Here is a 19,648-nt window from a genome sequence, read left to right as displayed (position 1 = left end):
ATGACAAGTGATAAAAATGCGTTCCAGTGCCAGTCTAAAAAAACACGGAACCACTACTTTAATGATAAAAGTAGCACTACTAGTTGTTGACTCGACAAAAATGTTCCAGTAGTCGATGACATGTAGTCTGCAAGTTTAGAGAGAGCAGTGACGTGCCTGTATTCTTTGGCAGCTGATGGGCGAGGCCCGTTTAGGGATGAGTCTGGCGGTGGGGGTCCGTGGTGGGCCTGCAGGCGCCCCAGAGAGTGCTGTCGGGCTGCAGCCGCGCTGGATGAGGCCGGGGGCCGGTGCGCTCGGTCAAGGGACTGAGTCTGCGTGGGGCCGCCATCTTTCCCATCAGCCCCTGCTCCGCCAGCTTCCTGTGGGTGGTTTGGACTCGCTGGGTACGAGTGCTCGTCTGACAGACCAGATCTGGGGTAAAACACATTATACACACACACACAGTGTGCAGTTATTATTAGAATGTACATTGCCTGAAGAAAATGTGAGTGGTGAGTGGTGCTTGCAATGGCAAAACTTGGGACCCGGTGATGCAAAAGAGCCCACCCCCATCACTGTACAATGTTGTGGAGCTGAGCTATGGCTTATTTGTGTGTTTATACGGTTGCTAGAGTACTCGAAATGGTTGCCAGGGCATTGCTAGGCATTGCTTCGCCTTTGACTTGGCTTGCTCAGTTGGAGACACTAAAATTATGATCAAAGTTATTCAACTAAATATACAAATAAAAATGATGTATTAGGTTTTATTTAATTCTATAAACTATAATACTGATCTGCCAACACTTTTTGCTATATGATAAATTAAAATAAGCTGATAACATTACTGTTTTCTCCAGAACGACTGCAAAGCCATTTTGGTTGGTTGCTAGGGCGTTGCTACGTGGTTGCAAAGGTATTCAGGGTGTTTGCTAGGGCGTTGCTAGGTGGTTGCTAAAGTATTCTGGGTGGTTGCTAGGCGGTTGCTAGGGTATTCTGGGTGGTTGCTAGGAGGTTGCTAGGGTATTTTGGGTGGTTGCTAGGGCGTTTCTAGGCGGTTACTAAAGTGTTCTGGGTGGTTGCTAGGGGGTTGCTAGGGTATTTTGGGGGGTTGCTAGGGCATTTCTAGGTGGTTGCTAAATTATTCTGGGTGGTTGCTAGGAGGTTGCTAGGGTTTTTTGGGTGGTTTCTAGGGCGTTGCATAGTAATTTCATAGTAATGTGGTAGTAATGTGGTATAAGATGTTAATTCATGTTAACAACATCCTCATTTATGCTAAGATTGTTTTAAAACATGCTAGCAAACATGCTAATTCATGCTTGCCACATGTTAGCAACATGCTCATTCATGTTAACATGTGAAATGATGCTAGTAATATGCTAATCATGCTAGAAACAGGCTAAATCATGTTAGCAAAATGTTAATTAATGCTAGCAATATGTCAACAACATGTTAATTCATGTTAACATTGAGTTAAAACATGTTAATTCATTCTGGCAACGTGTTAAAAACCTGTTAATTCATGCTAGCAATGTGTTTCTTTCTATTTCCACTTTCCTAAATTTAAAGCTTATAAATTCTTTAAACTTTCATACAGCTTTGTCAAGTAAAGTCAACTGTATTTATATAGCGCTTTTACAATGAATTTTACAATTTTAGTGTCTTTGTCAAACCAACATCAAAGTTTGCCTGAACTAAATTTACTTTAGGTTTAATTTGCATTGCTCAAAGCTCTTATGTGTCTTGACTATAGCATACACAGCACACAGCACCCACCTGTCTGGAGACAGAGAGCCCTCAGAGGACATGCCATGATAAGGAGAGGGCGTCAGGCGAGTCTCCGGACGAAATTCCTTATCGTAGGCCATCATGTTCCACTCCTGACGCCGGTTACGAGCTTTACGGACCTTCTTCACCTCGCGAGTGGGATCCTCCGTGTGCTTTTGCTCTTGCTAAGGCAGAAAACATGGAAATGAATACTAACCTGATGATTAAGCATATATGACTAAATCATATGAATCTATTCTGTACATACACTCATCTAAAGGATTATTAGGAACACCTGTTACATTTCTCGTTAATGCAGTAATCTAATCAACCAATCACATGGCAGTTGCTTCAATGCATTTAGGGGTGTGGTCCTGGTCAAGACAATCTCCTGAACTCCAAACTGAATGTCAGAATGGGAAAGAAAGGTGATTTAAGCTATTTTAAGCGTGGCATGGTTGTTGGTGCCAGACGGGCCGGTCTGAGTATTTCACAATCTGTTCAGTTACTGGGATTTTCACACACAACCATTCCTAGGGTTTACAAAGAATGGTGTGAAAAGGGAAAAACATCCAGTATACAGCAGTCCTGTGGGCGAGAATGCCTTGTTGATGCTCGAGGTCAGAGGAGAATGGGCCGACTGATTCAAGCTGATAGAAGAGCAACTTTGACTGAAATAACCACTCGTTACAACCGAGGTATGCAGCAAAGCATTTGTGAAGCCACAACACACACAACCTTGAGGCGGATGGGCTACAACAGCAGAAGACCCCACCGGGTACCACTCATCTCCTCTACAAATAGGTAAAAGAGGCGACAATTTACACAAGCTCACCAAAATTGGACAGTTGAAGACTGGAAAAATGTTTCCTGGTCTGATGAGTCTCGATTTCTGTTGAGACATTCAGATGGTAGAGTCAGAATTTGGCGTAAACAGAATGAGAACATGGATCCATCATGCCTTGTTCCCACTGTGCAGGCTGGTGGTGGTGGTGTAATGATGTGGGGGATGTTTTCTTGGCACACTTTAGGCCCCTTAGTGCCAACTGGGCATCGTTTAAATGCCACGGCCTACCTGATCATTGTTTCTGACCATGTCCATCCCTTTATGACCACCATGTCCCCATCCTCTGATGGCTATTCCAGCAGGATAATGCACCATGTCACAAAGCTTGAATCATTTCAAATTGGTTTCTTGAACATGAGAATGAGTTCACTGCACTAAAATGGCCGCCACAGTCCCCAGATCTCAACCCAATAGAGCATCTTTGGGATGTGCTGGAACGGGAGCTTCATGCCCTTGATGTGTATGGTGTTCCTAATAATCCTTTAGGTGAGTGTATTTTGCCTTTGCCAACAGTATGTTTTGTAAACATGTTTTATTATCGTCTTGATGTGTCTTGTTTGTTATGTCTCATCAGTAATTTAGTTTTTGCATGCCATTTTATAAAATTGCATTACATTATAGTAGCTTTTTTAATGTATGTTATAATAATGTTTAGGGGTGACCCCGAATAGTCGAAGATTTGATGCATTGATATGCGGAGCCGGATTCAACCACCAATCTCTCAGTCGAATCTTCGCGGGTGTTATGAAACACGGATCATACCATTTTCTGCTTCACATACGTTGTGGGACCCCTTTAAAGGTGCCATAGAATGATTTGAAACAATATGTTAAATTGTTCTCTGATATCTACATAGAGGGTATGTGGCTTATTTATGGGCAAAAATTGTCCAGATACAGAATTACAGGTCCATTTACAACCCTATAAATTGTCCCTAGGATGTAATGCTCTTTTTTTGCCTTATTTGGAAAGGTCATGAATGTTAATGTTGAACTCTGCTCTGATTGGCTTATTTCAGCAGCTCACAGCAGTTCAGTGAAGTGGCTCGTGAGTCCTGACCATCCTGACAGAACACAGACCGACTGAATGACACTTTAAGCAGAACATCTCAAATGGAGATTGATAAAATGCAGCTTACTTGTTTATTGGTGTTTTCAGATCATGATCATCGAGAGAGCTCGCATGCATATGGTTGCCAGATTGTGCATGTTTAGGTAAAATACCGGATAGTATACGTGTTCTTTTTACAGAAAAGCTCTGATTGGGGGATTTAAATTACTGAAATCTGGCAACCGCACAAACAAACGCTCTTCTTTCCCTCCGACAAAACCAGTGGTTTTTGTTAAAGTGCAAATTTTGTTACGTTTTAAAAAAATACATTTTAAACTTGTCTTTTTTCGTCAACAATATTGCATGTTTATATAACGCATGTTTATATAACGTTTATATATAGTCACAATGTAGGCTATGCAGTGACTATGATGTACTCTGAAAGCATGCAAAAACATCATAGGGCTACTTCAGTTCTCAAAAATATAAATATATATATATTTTTATAAAATGAATAGCCTTGTCAAATTATTGTCATTTGAACTTATATGGTAGAAAAGGTGACGTTTGCCAGAAGTATCGAGTGAATGTGAATCTGTAAGCAACGTATCTACGGTTGTATTTTGTAATACAAAATAATATTACCCTTTGTTTCTGGCCATATGCCCACACACACACACACACACACACACACACACACACACACACACACACACACACACACACACACACACACACACACACACACACACACACACACACACACACACACGCAGACCTTCTGTCGGCGTTTCTCCTTCCTCTTGTTTTCTGTGGCTTGCAGCATCTTTTCCTTCCAAAGATTAAAAAAGTAGGATGGATCTGTATAAAATTTGAGCCCGTCTTTTTTGTCATCCCTGTAAGACAGAGCAACACAACCTTAGAAATGAAATCCTTTTGCTTTGTATATTGCATGAAGAAAATGAAGTCTATTTTAACAGCCATTTAGTTTTGTTCTCTCTACAGCCAATTAAGATTTAATGAGCTGAGATGGGAGGCCACTTTCATGCATTCAAATATGTTTTAATAAACCAAGAAATAAATCAAAACTTAAAAGAAAAAGTCATGGTAACACTTCACTTCAAGCCTTCATTAATAAGCTTCACGCATTATAAAAGTGTTTTAATGCATTAATTATGCCTTGTAATGCACATTTTAATGCATTATATGATCTCTTAATTGTAATCTTATCTATTCATTGAACACACCATTAGAAAGTATAATACATTAAAACATGACAAACATCCAATTTCAGATGTAACAAGGGATTTTATCTTTGGTTCGTGACCAGATGTTGTTGTTAGCGCGGTGTAATGAGATATCTCAAGTGAACTACATTAACCCTCATATGGTCCTTTCGTGTTTCCCTCATTAATAAACATTGTTCCCTTCATCTCAGTGGCATGAGATTTTGTGACTGTTTTAACATTATCAATCTAAATACACACAAAAATTGTATGTAAAATTTGCCATATCGCATTTTATTTCTTCCTCAATAATGGTGATAAACGGCACCAACAATAGTTCTTTGGCGTGTAAAGACTTTAAAGAGAATTTCAAGGTTCTTTGTATGGCAGTGATGCTATATAGCACCTTTACCACCCCCAAAAAACACTGAAAAATCACTGAAGAACCACTGAAGAACTGCTGATACCCCTTTTCCAACAAGGCAGTGCTGGTGCTAGTTTGGAGTCAGAGCCTAGTTTCGAATCTGTTCTTTGTCTTTCCACACCCAAAGCACCAGCTCCGAACCAGAAAAAGTGGTTCTAAAGTAGCACCAAAACATTTCTGGGCTAGTAGTAAGAACGTCTCGGGCTATGTATATAACCCATGTTCCCTGAGAGGGAACGAGCACTGCGTCGGAACGACGTATTTGGGGATGCTCCCTTAGCATCAGCGCATTTGAAGTATGAATGAATCTAGTCCAATCCTGATTGGTTTTGCGTCATGACATAGAAGTGACGGCATTCCTGGAAGCTATAAAGGGGAGCCCGGCACATAGTAGTGTCAATTATCGCGATGAAGACAGCGCTCTCAGGCGGTACGCGGTGTGGCGACGAGACGCAGTGCTCATTCCCTCGGGTTATGCTCGTATATACATAACCCGAGACGTTCCCTATATCAAGGGAACTTCGCACTGCGTCAGAACGACGAATTTGGGGGACGAGCACCCACTAGGCCACACCAAGGGTACGCTTGCCCTATTGTGAAGCTGGAAATAAGGCAGAATTAGGACTGAAGCACCCTGGCGCCGGGAGTCGCAGGGAGGTGTAAGCTGTAGAATCTTATAAATGTGTGCTGAGTGGCCCATCCGGCTGCTTCACAGAAGGGCCACGAGGAGGCCATGGTCCTGGTGGAATGGGCCCTCACGGCTATCGTTAAAGGCATATTGCGCACCTGATATGCCAAGGCTATAGCCTGCACAATCCAATTACTAATAGTAGGGGTAGATGCAGGCAACCCTTTCTTGGGTGAGCCAAAACACACTAACAGCTGGTCTGATTTCCTCCACTGTGCTGACCTCTCCAAACATACCCTCAGTGCCCTAACTGGGTACAAAAGGAACAGTCTCCCTTCTTCCGGCGTCACATGGGGCGGGGGATGAAATGCCTGAAGAACCAGGGAGCTGGCCACACTAGAAGGCACCTTAGGCTCATAGCCTGGCCTAGGGTGGCTTTAACTCCTCCGGCGGCAAACTCCAGGCAAGTTGGCGTGACTGCCAAGGCCCGAAGATCCCCCACTCTCCTAAGAGAGGTGATTGCTATGAGAAATGCCACTTTTAGGGTCAGGTTCTTAGGTTCTACCAAATCCAGTGGCTCAAAGGGGGCCTCAACCAACCCTTCGAGCACCACCGCCAGATCCCAGGTACGAGCTACAGGCCTCATCCTCAGATCCCCACAGAGGAAACGTACAACCAAATGGTGCCTACACAAGGGTCCCTCACTCAAAGGAGCGGGGAAAGCTCCAATAGCCGCCACGTACACCTTGAGTGTGGATGGGGTAAGCCCTGCAGAGAAACAGTTTTGCAGGAACTCCAGCACTGAAGCCACAGGGCGGTTCACTGGGTCTACCTCACGCTCTCTACACCAAGTAGCAAAAACATTCCACTTGAGGCTGTACAATCTCCTTGTAGACGGAGCCCTGAAACTGAGTAAGGTGTCTATAATATCTGCTGGCAGTCCAGCCTCCTGGTACCCTCAGGGGCCAGACCCATAGGTTCTAAATTTCTGGCCGGGGATGAAATATTGTGCCCCCCCCTGCCTGCGATAGGAGTTCCCTCCTCAGAGGGACCTGCCACGGGGGACCCGCCAGCAGAGCTATGATATCCAAGAACCATACTCGAGTCGGCCAATGAGGAGCCACCAGAAGAAGAATGACTCCCTGTTGCCGGACTCTCTCCAAGACCCCTGGGAGCCCAATGTGGCCCGAAACGTCTGTGATGGCGGGATTACCACATCGTTTTCCCATCAAGAGCGCAGTGTGAGAGGCAACCTCAATTGCCCTCGCGCGGGAGGGGCCATTCTGAGAAACCCCGCTGCAGCTAGAATTTCTTCCCAGCAGCCTTCTTTGCAAGAAGGACGTTTCTTAGATCGCCCTTCAGTGCCAAAGCCTGCTGGTGAGAGCGCCGCCTCTGTTGCCAGGCTCCCGGAGGAAGGGCTCTAGAAGCGACGCTCTCTTTCTGCACCTGTCGGTGCGAGGAGCTGGCTGACGGCTGAGGCCGCAGTGCGGGCTTCCGCACGGGTAGGGAGAACCTCTGAACTGTCAAAGGAAGATTGAGAAAGTGCCTCAGCAGTCTCAATCTCCGCTGACAAATCCAGTTGTGAGCCCCATGATCTGGCGGCCACGGGCCCAGAACCATGGCCTCATCAAAGACCGCCAACCGAGAGCGCAGCACCCTGAGCGTCAGCAGCTCACATTGACTGCAGGCGGCTCCCTCGAGAGCTGCCTGAGCATGCTGAACGCCCAGGCACTGTTTACAAACAGAGTGTCTGCTCCCGAAATAAAGCGGGGACACGGGTGCACACACCTGCTCACACCACTGAAGAACTGCTGAAGAACCGCTGAAAAAACGCTGAAGAACCGCTGAAGAACCACTGAAAAAACGCTGAAGAACCACTATAGAACCGCTGAGGAACCGCTGAAGAACCGCTGAAGAACCACTTTTACCCCTTTTCCAGCAGAATGAACCGGGTGCTAGTTCAGAGCCAGTGCTAGTGTCAGTTCTAAGTTGGTTCGACTGAGGAGGCTTCACAGGCTAGAGAGCCACCACAGAGCCAGGTCTTACGTCACTGTATATGTCTCATCTTTTTCAGGAATGCTAGTGAGGCAGCGGGAAATACAAAAACACCAGGCTTGTTGAGATGCATCGGTGCTGCGCAGACCGATCTGCGTATGATATCAAAATACCGCGTGAGCAATTCAAAAGCATAAGGAGTCGTTTGCGCTCGCTGTACTTTGATGTCATACAGCGATCGGTCTGCACAGCGCCGATGCATCTCGAACAAGCCTTCCATCAATGGCTCATGGCTTTATGATCCTACATCGGCATCAAAACATAATGTCATACAGCGATCGGTCTGCACTAGGCTCTGGCTCTGAACTAGCAACACCAAGATTTGATGCTATACTAGAATGCAGGTATTCAACCATGAATTAGAATTTATTTTATATAAGCTTAAATAAAATGTTGTACAATATAAGATTTACGATATGAGATTTAAAAATACTCTTGGCCCAAAAAAATATTAATGGTCTTACAAATATATACACAAATATATCCAAATGAAATAATATTGTGATTTGAAGTGAATATGTTCTACGCTTCCACCGCAGGAACTTTCCTCAGGAACTAGGGACTTTGGGCTGGTAATCTTTGTGTTTCGATCGCAGGGTCTAAATGAAGTTCCGGGTAAAGATTTCCCTTTTTCACTACTTTTTCAAAGTTCAGGAACTTTTGAGGGTGGGACTTGGGCGCTGAATGTGCTGATTGGTTAAGCTCACACAGCATTTTATTTCTGTCAACCTTTTTTAAAAGTCTTTTGCGAGATGTAAATAGTAAATATTTAGTTTGCAACAATGGAGTTTAATAAAAAATACGACCGCTGGACCAACGACGAGGTTCAGGCTTTATTCAGTCTATTTACGGAGGAGACACGACACGCAATGAAAAGGTATACCTAAAGATATCAAGTCGGTTATGAGAGCTAGGCATTGTTCACACTAGAAAACAGTGCAGAGATGCTGACCTGTACGGGGTACAGAAGAATACTGAGGAACCATACAGCAGCTTAATAGGTTCTGTATATGGTAACAGTGCTATATAGCACCTCAGTCATCCCAAAGAACTGGTGAAGAACCCCTGAAGAACCAAGATTTGGTGCTATATAGTACTTAAATACCCCTTTTCCAGCAGAATGAAATGGTAAATGGACTGCATTTATATAGCACTTTTAACAGACCCTATGGCCATCCAAAGCGCTTTACATTTTGCCTCACATTCACTCATTCATACACCGACGGCGATGTCAGCCATGTAAGGCACCATCCAGCTCGTCGGGAGCAGCTGGGGTCAGGTGTATTGCTTATGGACACTTCGACACTTGGTCAGATCGAACCACCAACCTTCCGGTTTGTAGACAACCTACATGAACCACTGAGCCACTGCCGCCCCATATGAATGAATGAACCGGGTTACACATGCTAACTCAGAGCAAGTGCTAGTGCCAGCTCGTAGTTGGTTCTACTGAGGAGCCTTTAAGAACCAATTTGGCTTTCCACAGGCTAGAGAGCAGCACAGAGCTATAGGTCTTAAGTCACTGAATACGTCTCATCTTTCTTGCTAGCATTTTAGCAATGCTAGCGAGGCAGCGGGAAACACACACACACCAGGCTTGTTCGAGATGCATCGGCGCTGCGTGGACCGATCTGCATATGATATTAAAATACCGCGTGAGCACAGTAGATCGAGTAGCGCTGATGCATCTCGAACGAGTCTTCCCTCAACGGCTCATGGCTTTATGACCCTACATCAGCATCAAAACGCCGCAAATCCAACACATTCTTGCAGCTCACCGTGATTTGTTTAGACAGAGATTACAATCGAGCAGCTGTTAGCTTGATTAACTGCTATTTAAAAAAAGGCGGTCACAAGTTTGTGTTGGTCTTGTTGATCACGGAAATGCCACCCCCAGCCGCTGACGCAAGCGGTTCTTACTTCTAGCCCAGCAGTGTTTTGGTTCTACTTAAGAACCACTTTTCCTGGCTCAGAGCTGGTGCTTTGGCTGTGGAAATACAATTAACCTATTTGAAACTAGGCTCTGGCTCCAAACCAGCCTTATTGGAAAAGGGGTACCAAAGAACTGGTGAAGAATCAAGATTTGGTAATAGACAGCACTTAAAATGGTTCCCCTATCATTACAAGCCAAAGAACCACTTTACGTACTATTTAGCACCATTTTTTTAGAGTGCAGGTATTCACCCATGAATTAGAATTGATTTTAAATAAGCTTAAATGTAATATTGTACAATAAAAGATTTGCGATATAAAATGTTTAAATACTTTTGGCTATAAAATATACTAATGGTCTTACAAATATATACACAAATCTTGTGATAAAGACTTGCTGAAGCGTATGCTGACCTGTATGGTGTGAGGATGTTGAGCGGAGGGGGTTTGTCGCAGCGATGGTACACCTCCATCACAGGGTTTGGGATGGAGTTTCTGGACACCACCTGCTGGTCCTGAATAGTGGAGCTCTTGAAGGCTTTCCGCATGTTGATATCCTGTAAGGAAACTGAAGTGCAAGCAGACAGACCCGTAAAAACACCATCACTGATCTATTACAGGGCTAAAAGTGACATGAAAACACAATCAACTCTGTTAAGGGGTTTTTCCTGTCTAAGGGTTGGTTCGTTTGGTACGGACCAAAAACCCACCCAAAATATTTCATGATTTTTATTAAAGGGTTGGTTGCATGTGATTTGACTTTTTTAACTTTAGTTAGTGTGTAATGTTGCTGCTTGAGCATAAACAGTATCTGCAAAGTTTCAGCGCTGAAAGTTCAATGCAAACGGAGATTCTAGGTGTTTCTCAATGTCAAGGATGCTTCCTTGGAAGGACTGATCCTTCCAAGACACTTCCTTCAGAGGCTAGGCGAGGCTCCTCTTTAGCATTCGAAGAACACGTAAATGGAACAGGCTAGCAAGTGCACGTCTTTGCGTCATTACGTCAGTGAAAAGGTCCGTTGGCCATCAATAACGTTGTGTGTAACGTTATTTGTATATTTTTTTATATCAATACAGTAGTCATTTGTAAACTTTTCTTATATTTACTACAGTTATAAGAAACGTAAATAAAAGCATTGTGGAAAGCAGGGAGGTGAGGGACCGTGAGAGCGGGCCGGTGGAGTGATAATGAGCGGCAGCTGATCGCCACACCGGTCTCGGCTCACGGCAGTGACGGGAGTATAATTGGAGGAGCGTGGAAGGACTAGACCTGGACTTTATGTTATGGTTTGTTTATGTTTTATTATGTGTGTGCGGGCAGTCGCCCGCGTTACTTTCGTTTTGTTTATTATTTATTATAAAGTTGTTGAACGTTCGCAGGTTCCCGCCTCCTTCCTTCCCATCGACAAACCCCGATACAAGCATATTTGCCCCGTTCACGCTCCAACTCCGGGAACGTCTGAAGATAGCAAAGCTGCGCGCATAGGATTGTGGGTGATTTGAGAATGCGAAGTGCGCGAAGGCTACTCATATGCATCCTTTCCTGTATATGACATATTTTTCGAACGAAGGACTCAGTCCTTGGTTGAAATTCGAGGATCCTCGACATTGGAACAGTCCTTCGACGAGTGTTGATGACGTGGCATCCTCGGAATTCTGGCTTCCGAGGATCCTTCCTTGACATTGAGAAACGCCTATTGTCTTTTAAAGTTATGGCAGTTTATTGCCTACAAGAACGTCCGGTTTGGACAACAACAAGCTTCTTCCTGGGTTGGTGCCATCATAAACCCTCGCTAGTCTCCGCAGATGTGACTTCTGCCCGTAATGGGAAGGGGCGTGGCCTTAACCTGTGCTTGCACTTCAGCCAATAAAAATACAGGAAACTACATTTGGCCATCTAACCAATCTAAGACCATTGCGTTTTTCAGAGGGATGGGCTTCAAAGAAGCAGGAAGCAGACGAGCCGTTCAAATGACAGAGGAGACAGCGGTGTGGAATGTGTCAATGAAGGCCTTTCTGAGCCATCGGATTTCAACACTAATATCTTCATCTGTGTCTGAAGATGAACGGAGGTCTGACGGGTGTCCAACCACATTAGGGTAAGGAATTAATGACAGAGTTTTTCTTTTGTGGCTGAACTAACCCTTTAATTAAGTTTGCTTTGTTGGCTCCCTTTTATTCAACCGGACTATTTGACTGAATTTATCCAGACTTCTCTATTACACATCTCTATTGTCCTGACATCGCCCCTGTTGTTGCACTGCGCTGTATATCCAGGCTGTGCCACAACACATCAGGTCAGCATTGGGTCAGTTTTAGCTCATGCATATTCCTTCATACACACCCTCCTCCACTGTGGAGTCCAGTTGTGTGACCTTCACCGCCAGCAGGTCCACGCGCTCCTGTAAACGGTTCATGCGTGTGTAGAAGCTGTTGGCCTCATTAAAAAGCTCCCCGAAGATGTCCTCTGCATGTCGACCTGAATCCATAAACACAGATTATAGAATAAGGCAAACATTAGAATATTTTACAAATAGGAATGTATGTACAATATCATTTATTATTTAGAGACCCAATGCAGAGAAATCGGCTGATAATTTTCTCTCTTTCTTGTTCTAATGAAGTTCCTTTTAAAAAGACTTTAATATTATTATCAAAATTATCACACTGAAAACTATTTGCAATTTTTCTAATAAGATTTGCAATTTAAAATGTGATTTTAAAAGAAATTAAAGATGTGCTTTGTTTGTATGTCGAACTGCACTATTTGGCCGAAATGTTGTGATTATACATCAACATGCTATATAATAAAATTAATAATAATAATAATAATAATAATAATATATTATAATTACATATTATTTTAATAATTATTAATAATACTATATCAGTATTAATTGTATTATTAAACAAAACTATAAAAAAAATTAAATACAAACTAAATAAGATTACTATAATAACTACGTTTTTCTTGTTTCTGTCCCAAACAGGAATAAGATTATTTTTCTCACCACATTGGCAGATAATTTGTCTTGTTTAAAGCAAAAACTCACTTCATTTAGACCCCCTACCCCCAGAAAACAAGAAAGATGTCATTTTACTCATCTAGTAAATGCATATTGACTTAAGGATTGTTTGATGTTTGGACTGGAAACAAGAAAAAAATACTAAATAAGAAGAGCATTTTTTGCAGTGACCAAACCTGCATGAACATCAGAAGGTATGTTAAAAGATACAGTACAACTTTCTGAAATAAATCCATCAATCAGTTTCCATTCTTCATGATTTGTTAGTTAACTATAAACGAACACTAGAGATGAGCTTATTCAAAGTTAATTATATATGTAAGTGTGAATTAATTTGCCATGAAGACAAGTGTTAATGAAAACTACCTTATGTGTAATTGAGCTGTGTAGAAAAAAAAAGTAGTTTAATGATTATCTGTGAAAATTAACAGCAGTTGAATATAATAAAACTTCTATTGGTAATTTTAACCTCTGATATTATAGTACCTCAAATATGTATGTGTGTATAGTTCATAGCATTAGTTAATCCTGAAAAATTTCATATCGTATCGGAGGAGACATATCGGTGCATCTCTAGTTAATATCTAATCCAGGGTAATGAAGTGTGAAATATAAGACAAGATAAGCCAGGACTGCATTAAACCAGAGTTAAAAATGACTGTGGGTCAACAGTTCAAGTGTGAAAGACTGAACCTACTAAGTCCTCCCAGCTGTTTGATGATGGCCGCCAGTGTGCTGTTTGTGACACACTCCAGCTCATTGGTCACCCCGTCCGGCAGAGCTCCTCGACACAGATGCTTGGGCTCGATGGTCCGCTTTACAAGAGGCATGGCTGCTGTCCTCCACTACCAACACCGACCTGTGAGGAGACAGAAGAGCACAACGTTTTCAGAGCTAATGTGACACAGTGCACTGTAGACATTATTATTATTATAAACAATGTTTAGACTTTCACCTCCAATCCTAACACTTACAGCCTTGCAAACTAATAAAACAAACATTATATTTGAAAAAAAAAAAAAAAAATTCTGTCACAATTCCCCAGTGTGAGTGCCCGTGATCACCACCAGAGGACACGCCAAGCCGGACTGTCTTCCTATCATAGACTACATTACCCATAATCCTTTGCCCGGATTCATTAGCACTCACTGTTTACACCTGTGTCTCATTTCCTCAGTACCTCATTACCACTGTCTATAGAGGGAATGCATCGACGTCACTTTCCCGCCGGAACACGCCCCCTCAGCCGGGGCTGAGTGGCAGAAGAGCTGCTGCGTAACCGCAGCTATTAGAGGAAAACGCGAGTATTGAGCAAACGATCATCAGTTTAAACCAAGGGGGTAATCTAGCGCTCGGAAAGCGTTCCACCCATAGGGGCTGCCATTGCTAACCAAGCCATCACCTGCTGTTAGCATCCCATTGACTCCCATTCATTTTGGAGTCACTTTGACAGTGAATAACTTTACATCTGAGACGTTTAAAGACTCCATTTGTCCATTGTTTATTTCTAAAGAAACACGACAATGAATAAAAGGCTCCATTACCTTGTATCTTACACTATCACCCCGTAGAAGCTGTTTTTGTAAAAATAGGCTAACGATTGCGTCATAACCAACGCGACCCTGTCGCACAGTTGAGAAATTACCGTATAGACATGAGGAGACGCTCGCAGGCAATCTTTTACTGTCTATGAGACAGTCGGGGGGGCGTGGAGACATGTCCTGGAGACTAGTCTGATAAAGTCAAGGGAGAAGAATGGGGAGAAGCCCATAGTGAGCCAAAAGCAACGGGAGAAAATATTTAAACAACGTGATTCAGATTTCGCTTTCCACATCTACTAGAAGACTCACAGCTGTCAGACAGGAGGCTCACGTCACATCTACGTCGTCAAGCTCAGTCTGAGCCTGCGCAGTTCGCTCAGCCATCAGGAAGTGAGCGCCCCTAGGTTGACTTCATTATTTCGCCGTTGACGTAATGGGATCGCTCGGTCCATTTCTTTTACTGTCTATGGTTTAAACTAAAGGTTAGGCTCGATATAGTGGTCCTTACAACTTACCACAGATTCAGTGATCCATGGATAATGACATGCAGCCAGGAATCGTGTTTTCCTGACATTTTTAGGAGCCTGATTTCGACATGATTATTTATAACTGATCAGTCATCACATTTTTCGAGTGAATCCCGCTTAGATGTGTGGATGGGTCAGTGTATTGAAGTGTGTATGTGGCTGCTTGTCACGAATGGAAAACAAACGTTTTAATCAAATTCTGAATATATTATAGACCTATTAATAAAAAATAATTATATTGCCCAGACAGCGCGCAATGAGTGCTCCGTTTATAATCAATGTGATTGGCCAATTCCGTTGTAGATATCTACAAACCTGTCTATGATTGGCTACAGTACTCACCGAGGCGAAAACACGTTGGAAATGTAATCATTTGATGAGTGCAAATACACATACGTTACACACTGGATCATTTGCTAGCTCCTTTCAGCTAATATTATGTTTTTATTACGAATTCTTACGGAGGATTACATATCATTGACAATCAGTTATGTGCAGCGTTTCCCTCTTAAAGCAGAAGCAGCAGCAGGTTGGTGGTTTGAGTGAGAAAATTGCACGCTATTATCAAGTCCGTCTCTAGTCCGGAGCAGCGATATCTATGCGGTCCGTGGATAAGTCTCCCCCTACCCGTCCTCTGGCGCCAGGCCTGGTTTTGTGTGTTTTCGCTGCATTCGCGCTGTAAACCAATGCTGCCTCTCAGTCTTTCTGCCACTCAGCGGGGCGTAATCACAGGCACTCCAGCTGACGATGACGTCACGTGCATTCCCTCTATATATACCATGTTCACTCTGTAAATCGCTGTGAAGTCTTGTTTGGTTCACACTGCATTTCTGAGTTGGATTTCTTGCATGTGTCCTGGATTACCCTTTTGCCTCTGTCCCTTGTTTTGTTTGCCTAATTGGACTGCCTAACTGTGTATGACCTTTTGCCTTTTCTCTGATTATGATTGTGGATTACCCTTTCAATAAATACTGCATTTGGATCTCCAACCCAAAGTCTCAGAGCGGTACGTTACAGCATCGACCTAAAATGTTTGCCCGAAACGATAACCGATAATTCTTCACATGTATGTACCATGGTGTATAACTGCTTTATTGGCTGATAAATCTAAATCCAAATTTTATTATACTTTTTAAGGGCTGAAATTTTTGGCCGATCCTATAACCGATAATTCTTTATACTTGAAGGTAAATAGCCGATACATCGGCTGATAAATCTAAATCCAAATTTGTATATCCTTTTTAAGATCTAATGCCCCAATATGACATTTTTGGCCAATACAATAACTGATAATTCATTATATTTGAAGGACGATATCCGATATATTGGCCGATAAATCAAAAAAAAAAAAGTAATATAATTTTTGAGAGCCGATGCATCGATATATTTTAGGCATTTACAATAACCGTAAATTCTTTATATTTTAAAGCCAATAACTGGTATACTGGCAGATAAATCTAAATGAAAATCGTTGTATAATTCTTGTGATCTGATGCATTGATATGAAAATTGTTGCCGATACGATAAATGATAATTCTTTATATTTGTAACTGATATATAGGCCGATATATCTAAATCAAAATTCCAACATTTTATATAATTTCTGAGAGCCTGATTACCAAAACTAAGGTCTGACCATTAAATCCATGTCCTAAGCACACAGTTATGATGTACTTATTATAATTTTATGTAGCTGATATGACAGACTTCCTTTTTTTGAAGCGATTTCAATCATATTTCAAGAAATTAAAAACCATCATGGCTCACAATACGTATCTAAAGTGTCTCAGCTGAAGGAAATAATATATTATTTATCGGCTTAAAGATATTGGCCAAATGTTCTTATCGGGCCGATAATGATAACATTAAAAATGAACAGATATCGGCCGATACCGATATGGTGAGCGATATATATTGTGCATCCTAAATAACTGATTACTATATTTTCTCTCCATAAGGAGTTTTTTCAGACTTCATATTTGTCAAATCTATAAAAAATCATTTTACTTAAGTTCAGTGTCCGATTAAATATATCAGTAATCAGTCGTGGGAACACATAACACTCTCATTCACTAACTCCCTTTTTTTTGTATGAAATCAATGTACAAACGTTTTAAACACAGAAATCATGATTCATCAACAGGTTTGAAGTTTATTTCAGATTTTTCCCCCTCCGTTTGGCCTGAAACACTGTGTTCGGTATCATCCAGTTTGAAATGTTAACTACAAACCTGGAGATTTTTCTGGAGTTCTCTCCATATTTGTGATTCTTGAAACGACTCTGGAAACCAAAAGTAACTCACTCCAGCTAAAAGTTTACTCAAACAATACAAGTCGACACCATATGTATAGCTAAGAAGCACTTTCTACTTAAGTGTTATTTGACTCTGGTAAGTGTATCCAGAGCAGACTGGTGGACGTGGCCTTGGACGGCAACAAGCCCAGTGCATTATGGGAGTTGAAGCTATTTGTCAAAAGGCAAAACAAAAACATTTTTCCTGTTTTCTCTAATAAGGTAGCACCGATTAAAAAAAATTCAACAGCCTTTCTAATCTATAGGCAGCCGAGTGTTATTGAAAGCCCATTTTGCCAGCGATGAAGTACGCTATTAAGTGCTCAATCAATCTTACTGACAATACAAATGACACGCCAGCCCAGCGCTGAGTATAACCGGACCCGTTTGACAGCAATCACTTCGCATTCTGTCCTGAGGGAAATCTTCCTGAATTACATTAAGGTTTGTATTCAACTTTGTTCCTATTGAATTATTCATAAGCAAACAGTAAATATCCAATCTCACATTATACACCATCTTTTATTTGATTTGTTTAAATGTACTACAGTGAATGTCTGCTTGAACGCTAGTCTTCTACAAAAGCATGCGAATGGAAGGGCTGGACACAGCATGCAGGATCGAAGCAGACTCAAACAGAAGCTGAACCCAATGTAGGTGTTTATTAAATGAAAGTAAAACAGTGATTTGACAGATGTACACAGCAGACAGGACAATGATGAAATGCTGATGATATAACATGATTATTTTACAGGATACACAATAGAACAACATAGGATGGAGATGAAAAGCACCATTAAGTTACAAGTAAGGGAATAAATACTGGATCCGTATATTATTAGCGATCTGGGGGAGCTTTACATACAAAAAAAAAAAAAATTCTATTTAAAACCCAAAACCATTCTGGGTAACACTTTATTTTGATGGTCCCCCTATAGATAGTCTATAGACATTCTACTGACTAAAAGTTACTTTACAAGTACATATCTACTTACTCTCATCAGGGTATAATCTGTAGATTGTCTATTAAATGTTCAACAACGCATTAGCAGACATGCAACAAATCCTCAATAAGGTCTCAGTACTTTAAGTACCGCAAAATAAGAGCTTTTAAGTAGTCAGTATGTAGCTATTAACCAATTTATCAACATACTTTCAGTAAACATTCAGAGCTTTTAAGTAGTCAGTATGTAGCTATTAACCAATTTATCTGAAAGTATGTTGATAAATTGGTTAATAGCTACATACTGACTACTTAAAAGCTCTTATCTGTGGTACTTAAAGTACTGAGACCTTATTGAGGATTTGTTGCATGTCTACTAATGCGTTGTTGAACATCTACAACCTAAATGGATAACACATTGGTAACACTTTACTGACAGAATGTTTAATAGCTGTTTACACTTTGCATACAGTGTAATGATTGTTATAAAACATTTAATAGACAATCTACAGATTATACCCTGATGAGAGTAAGTAGATATGTACTTGTAAAGTAACTTATAGTCAGTAGACTGTCTGTAGACTATCTATAGGGGGACCATCAAAATAAAGTGTTACCCAATTCTGTTGTCTTGTTGTAATGTAAACTACAAAAAGCTAATTTGTGCAAACAGTGGCATCATGTTTCTTTACAAAGTCATATCGCCATCTACTGGCCTGGCAGCAGAGTAGTGTCACGTCACAGACAAGGGAAAAGGGTGCGAGGACTCAAGTGCAGAAAATGATATATTTATTTATAACAAATAAAACATAAACTCAAAACAAAACCCACGAGGGGGAAAAACACACAATAGAATAATAAAATATAAACTTAAACAAACCAACAGAATCACGGGGAGGACGGGAGACGCAGACATTACACAAGGATCCAACACAGACTGGCAAACACAAGGAGCTTATAAAGGGAACCAACAAGGCAGATAATGAGGGAGAACAGGTGGGGCAATTTAACCAATAATCAGATAACAAGAAGGGCGGGGTTGACAGTAGACCGGAGACATGACAAAACCCACATGTGCACACAAGACAGGACAGGCATGTGACAAGTAGCTACAGCTTTTTTTTGTCGTTTTCACAGATCCGTGTGAACGGTAATCGTTTTTGACAACATTATCGACAACCTTTCTGTTTTAAGTATATCATTGTCGTGTACGGAGAATTCATGTAAAGATAAATAGAAAAACAGCACTATATTAATTATTGAGCCAATTTGAAATAAAGAATCACAAGATATTGTCTGACTTGATGCAAACAAACAAACAGACGGTAAGTGGGCTGTGATTAAAAAATTGGCATATTATCATTTACCGACCCAATAACTGTCATGTATACAGGCAGATAAGTCCCATATTTAA

The 19,648-nt window shown here is 41.6% G+C and overlaps 1 protein-coding gene across 1 annotated transcript in view; it reads right to left on the bottom strand.

Annotated features, from left to right (window-relative positions):
- The window catches only part of si:ch73-362m14.4 (actin-binding protein WASF3), a 40,276-nt gene that overhangs the window by 8,444 nt on the left and 12,184 nt on the right, over positions 1-19,648 (bottom strand). Inside the window, exons 2-7 of the mRNA XM_067423494.1 lie at positions 13,628-13,789; positions 12,249-12,383; positions 10,320-10,473; positions 4,419-4,536; positions 1,753-1,928; positions 157-411 (exon numbers count right to left, since the gene is read on the bottom strand). Coding sequence (XP_067279595.1) covers positions 157-411; positions 1,753-1,928; positions 4,419-4,536; positions 10,320-10,473; positions 12,249-12,383; positions 13,628-13,760 — 971 coding nt within the window. The 5' untranslated portion in view covers positions 13,761-13,789. The remainder of the gene's footprint in view (positions 1-156; positions 412-1,752; positions 1,929-4,418; positions 4,537-10,319; positions 10,474-12,248; positions 12,384-13,627; positions 13,790-19,648) is intronic.

The sequence above is a fragment of the Pseudorasbora parva genome, chromosome 18 (genome assembly GCF_024679245.1).
Source record: "Pseudorasbora parva isolate DD20220531a chromosome 18, ASM2467924v1, whole genome shotgun sequence".
NCBI classification, from domain to species: domain Eukaryota; kingdom Metazoa; phylum Chordata; class Actinopteri; order Cypriniformes; family Gobionidae; genus Pseudorasbora; species Pseudorasbora parva.
The sequence above is the reverse complement of the archived record's forward strand: the minus strand, read 5'-3'. Positions and strand labels throughout refer to the sequence as shown.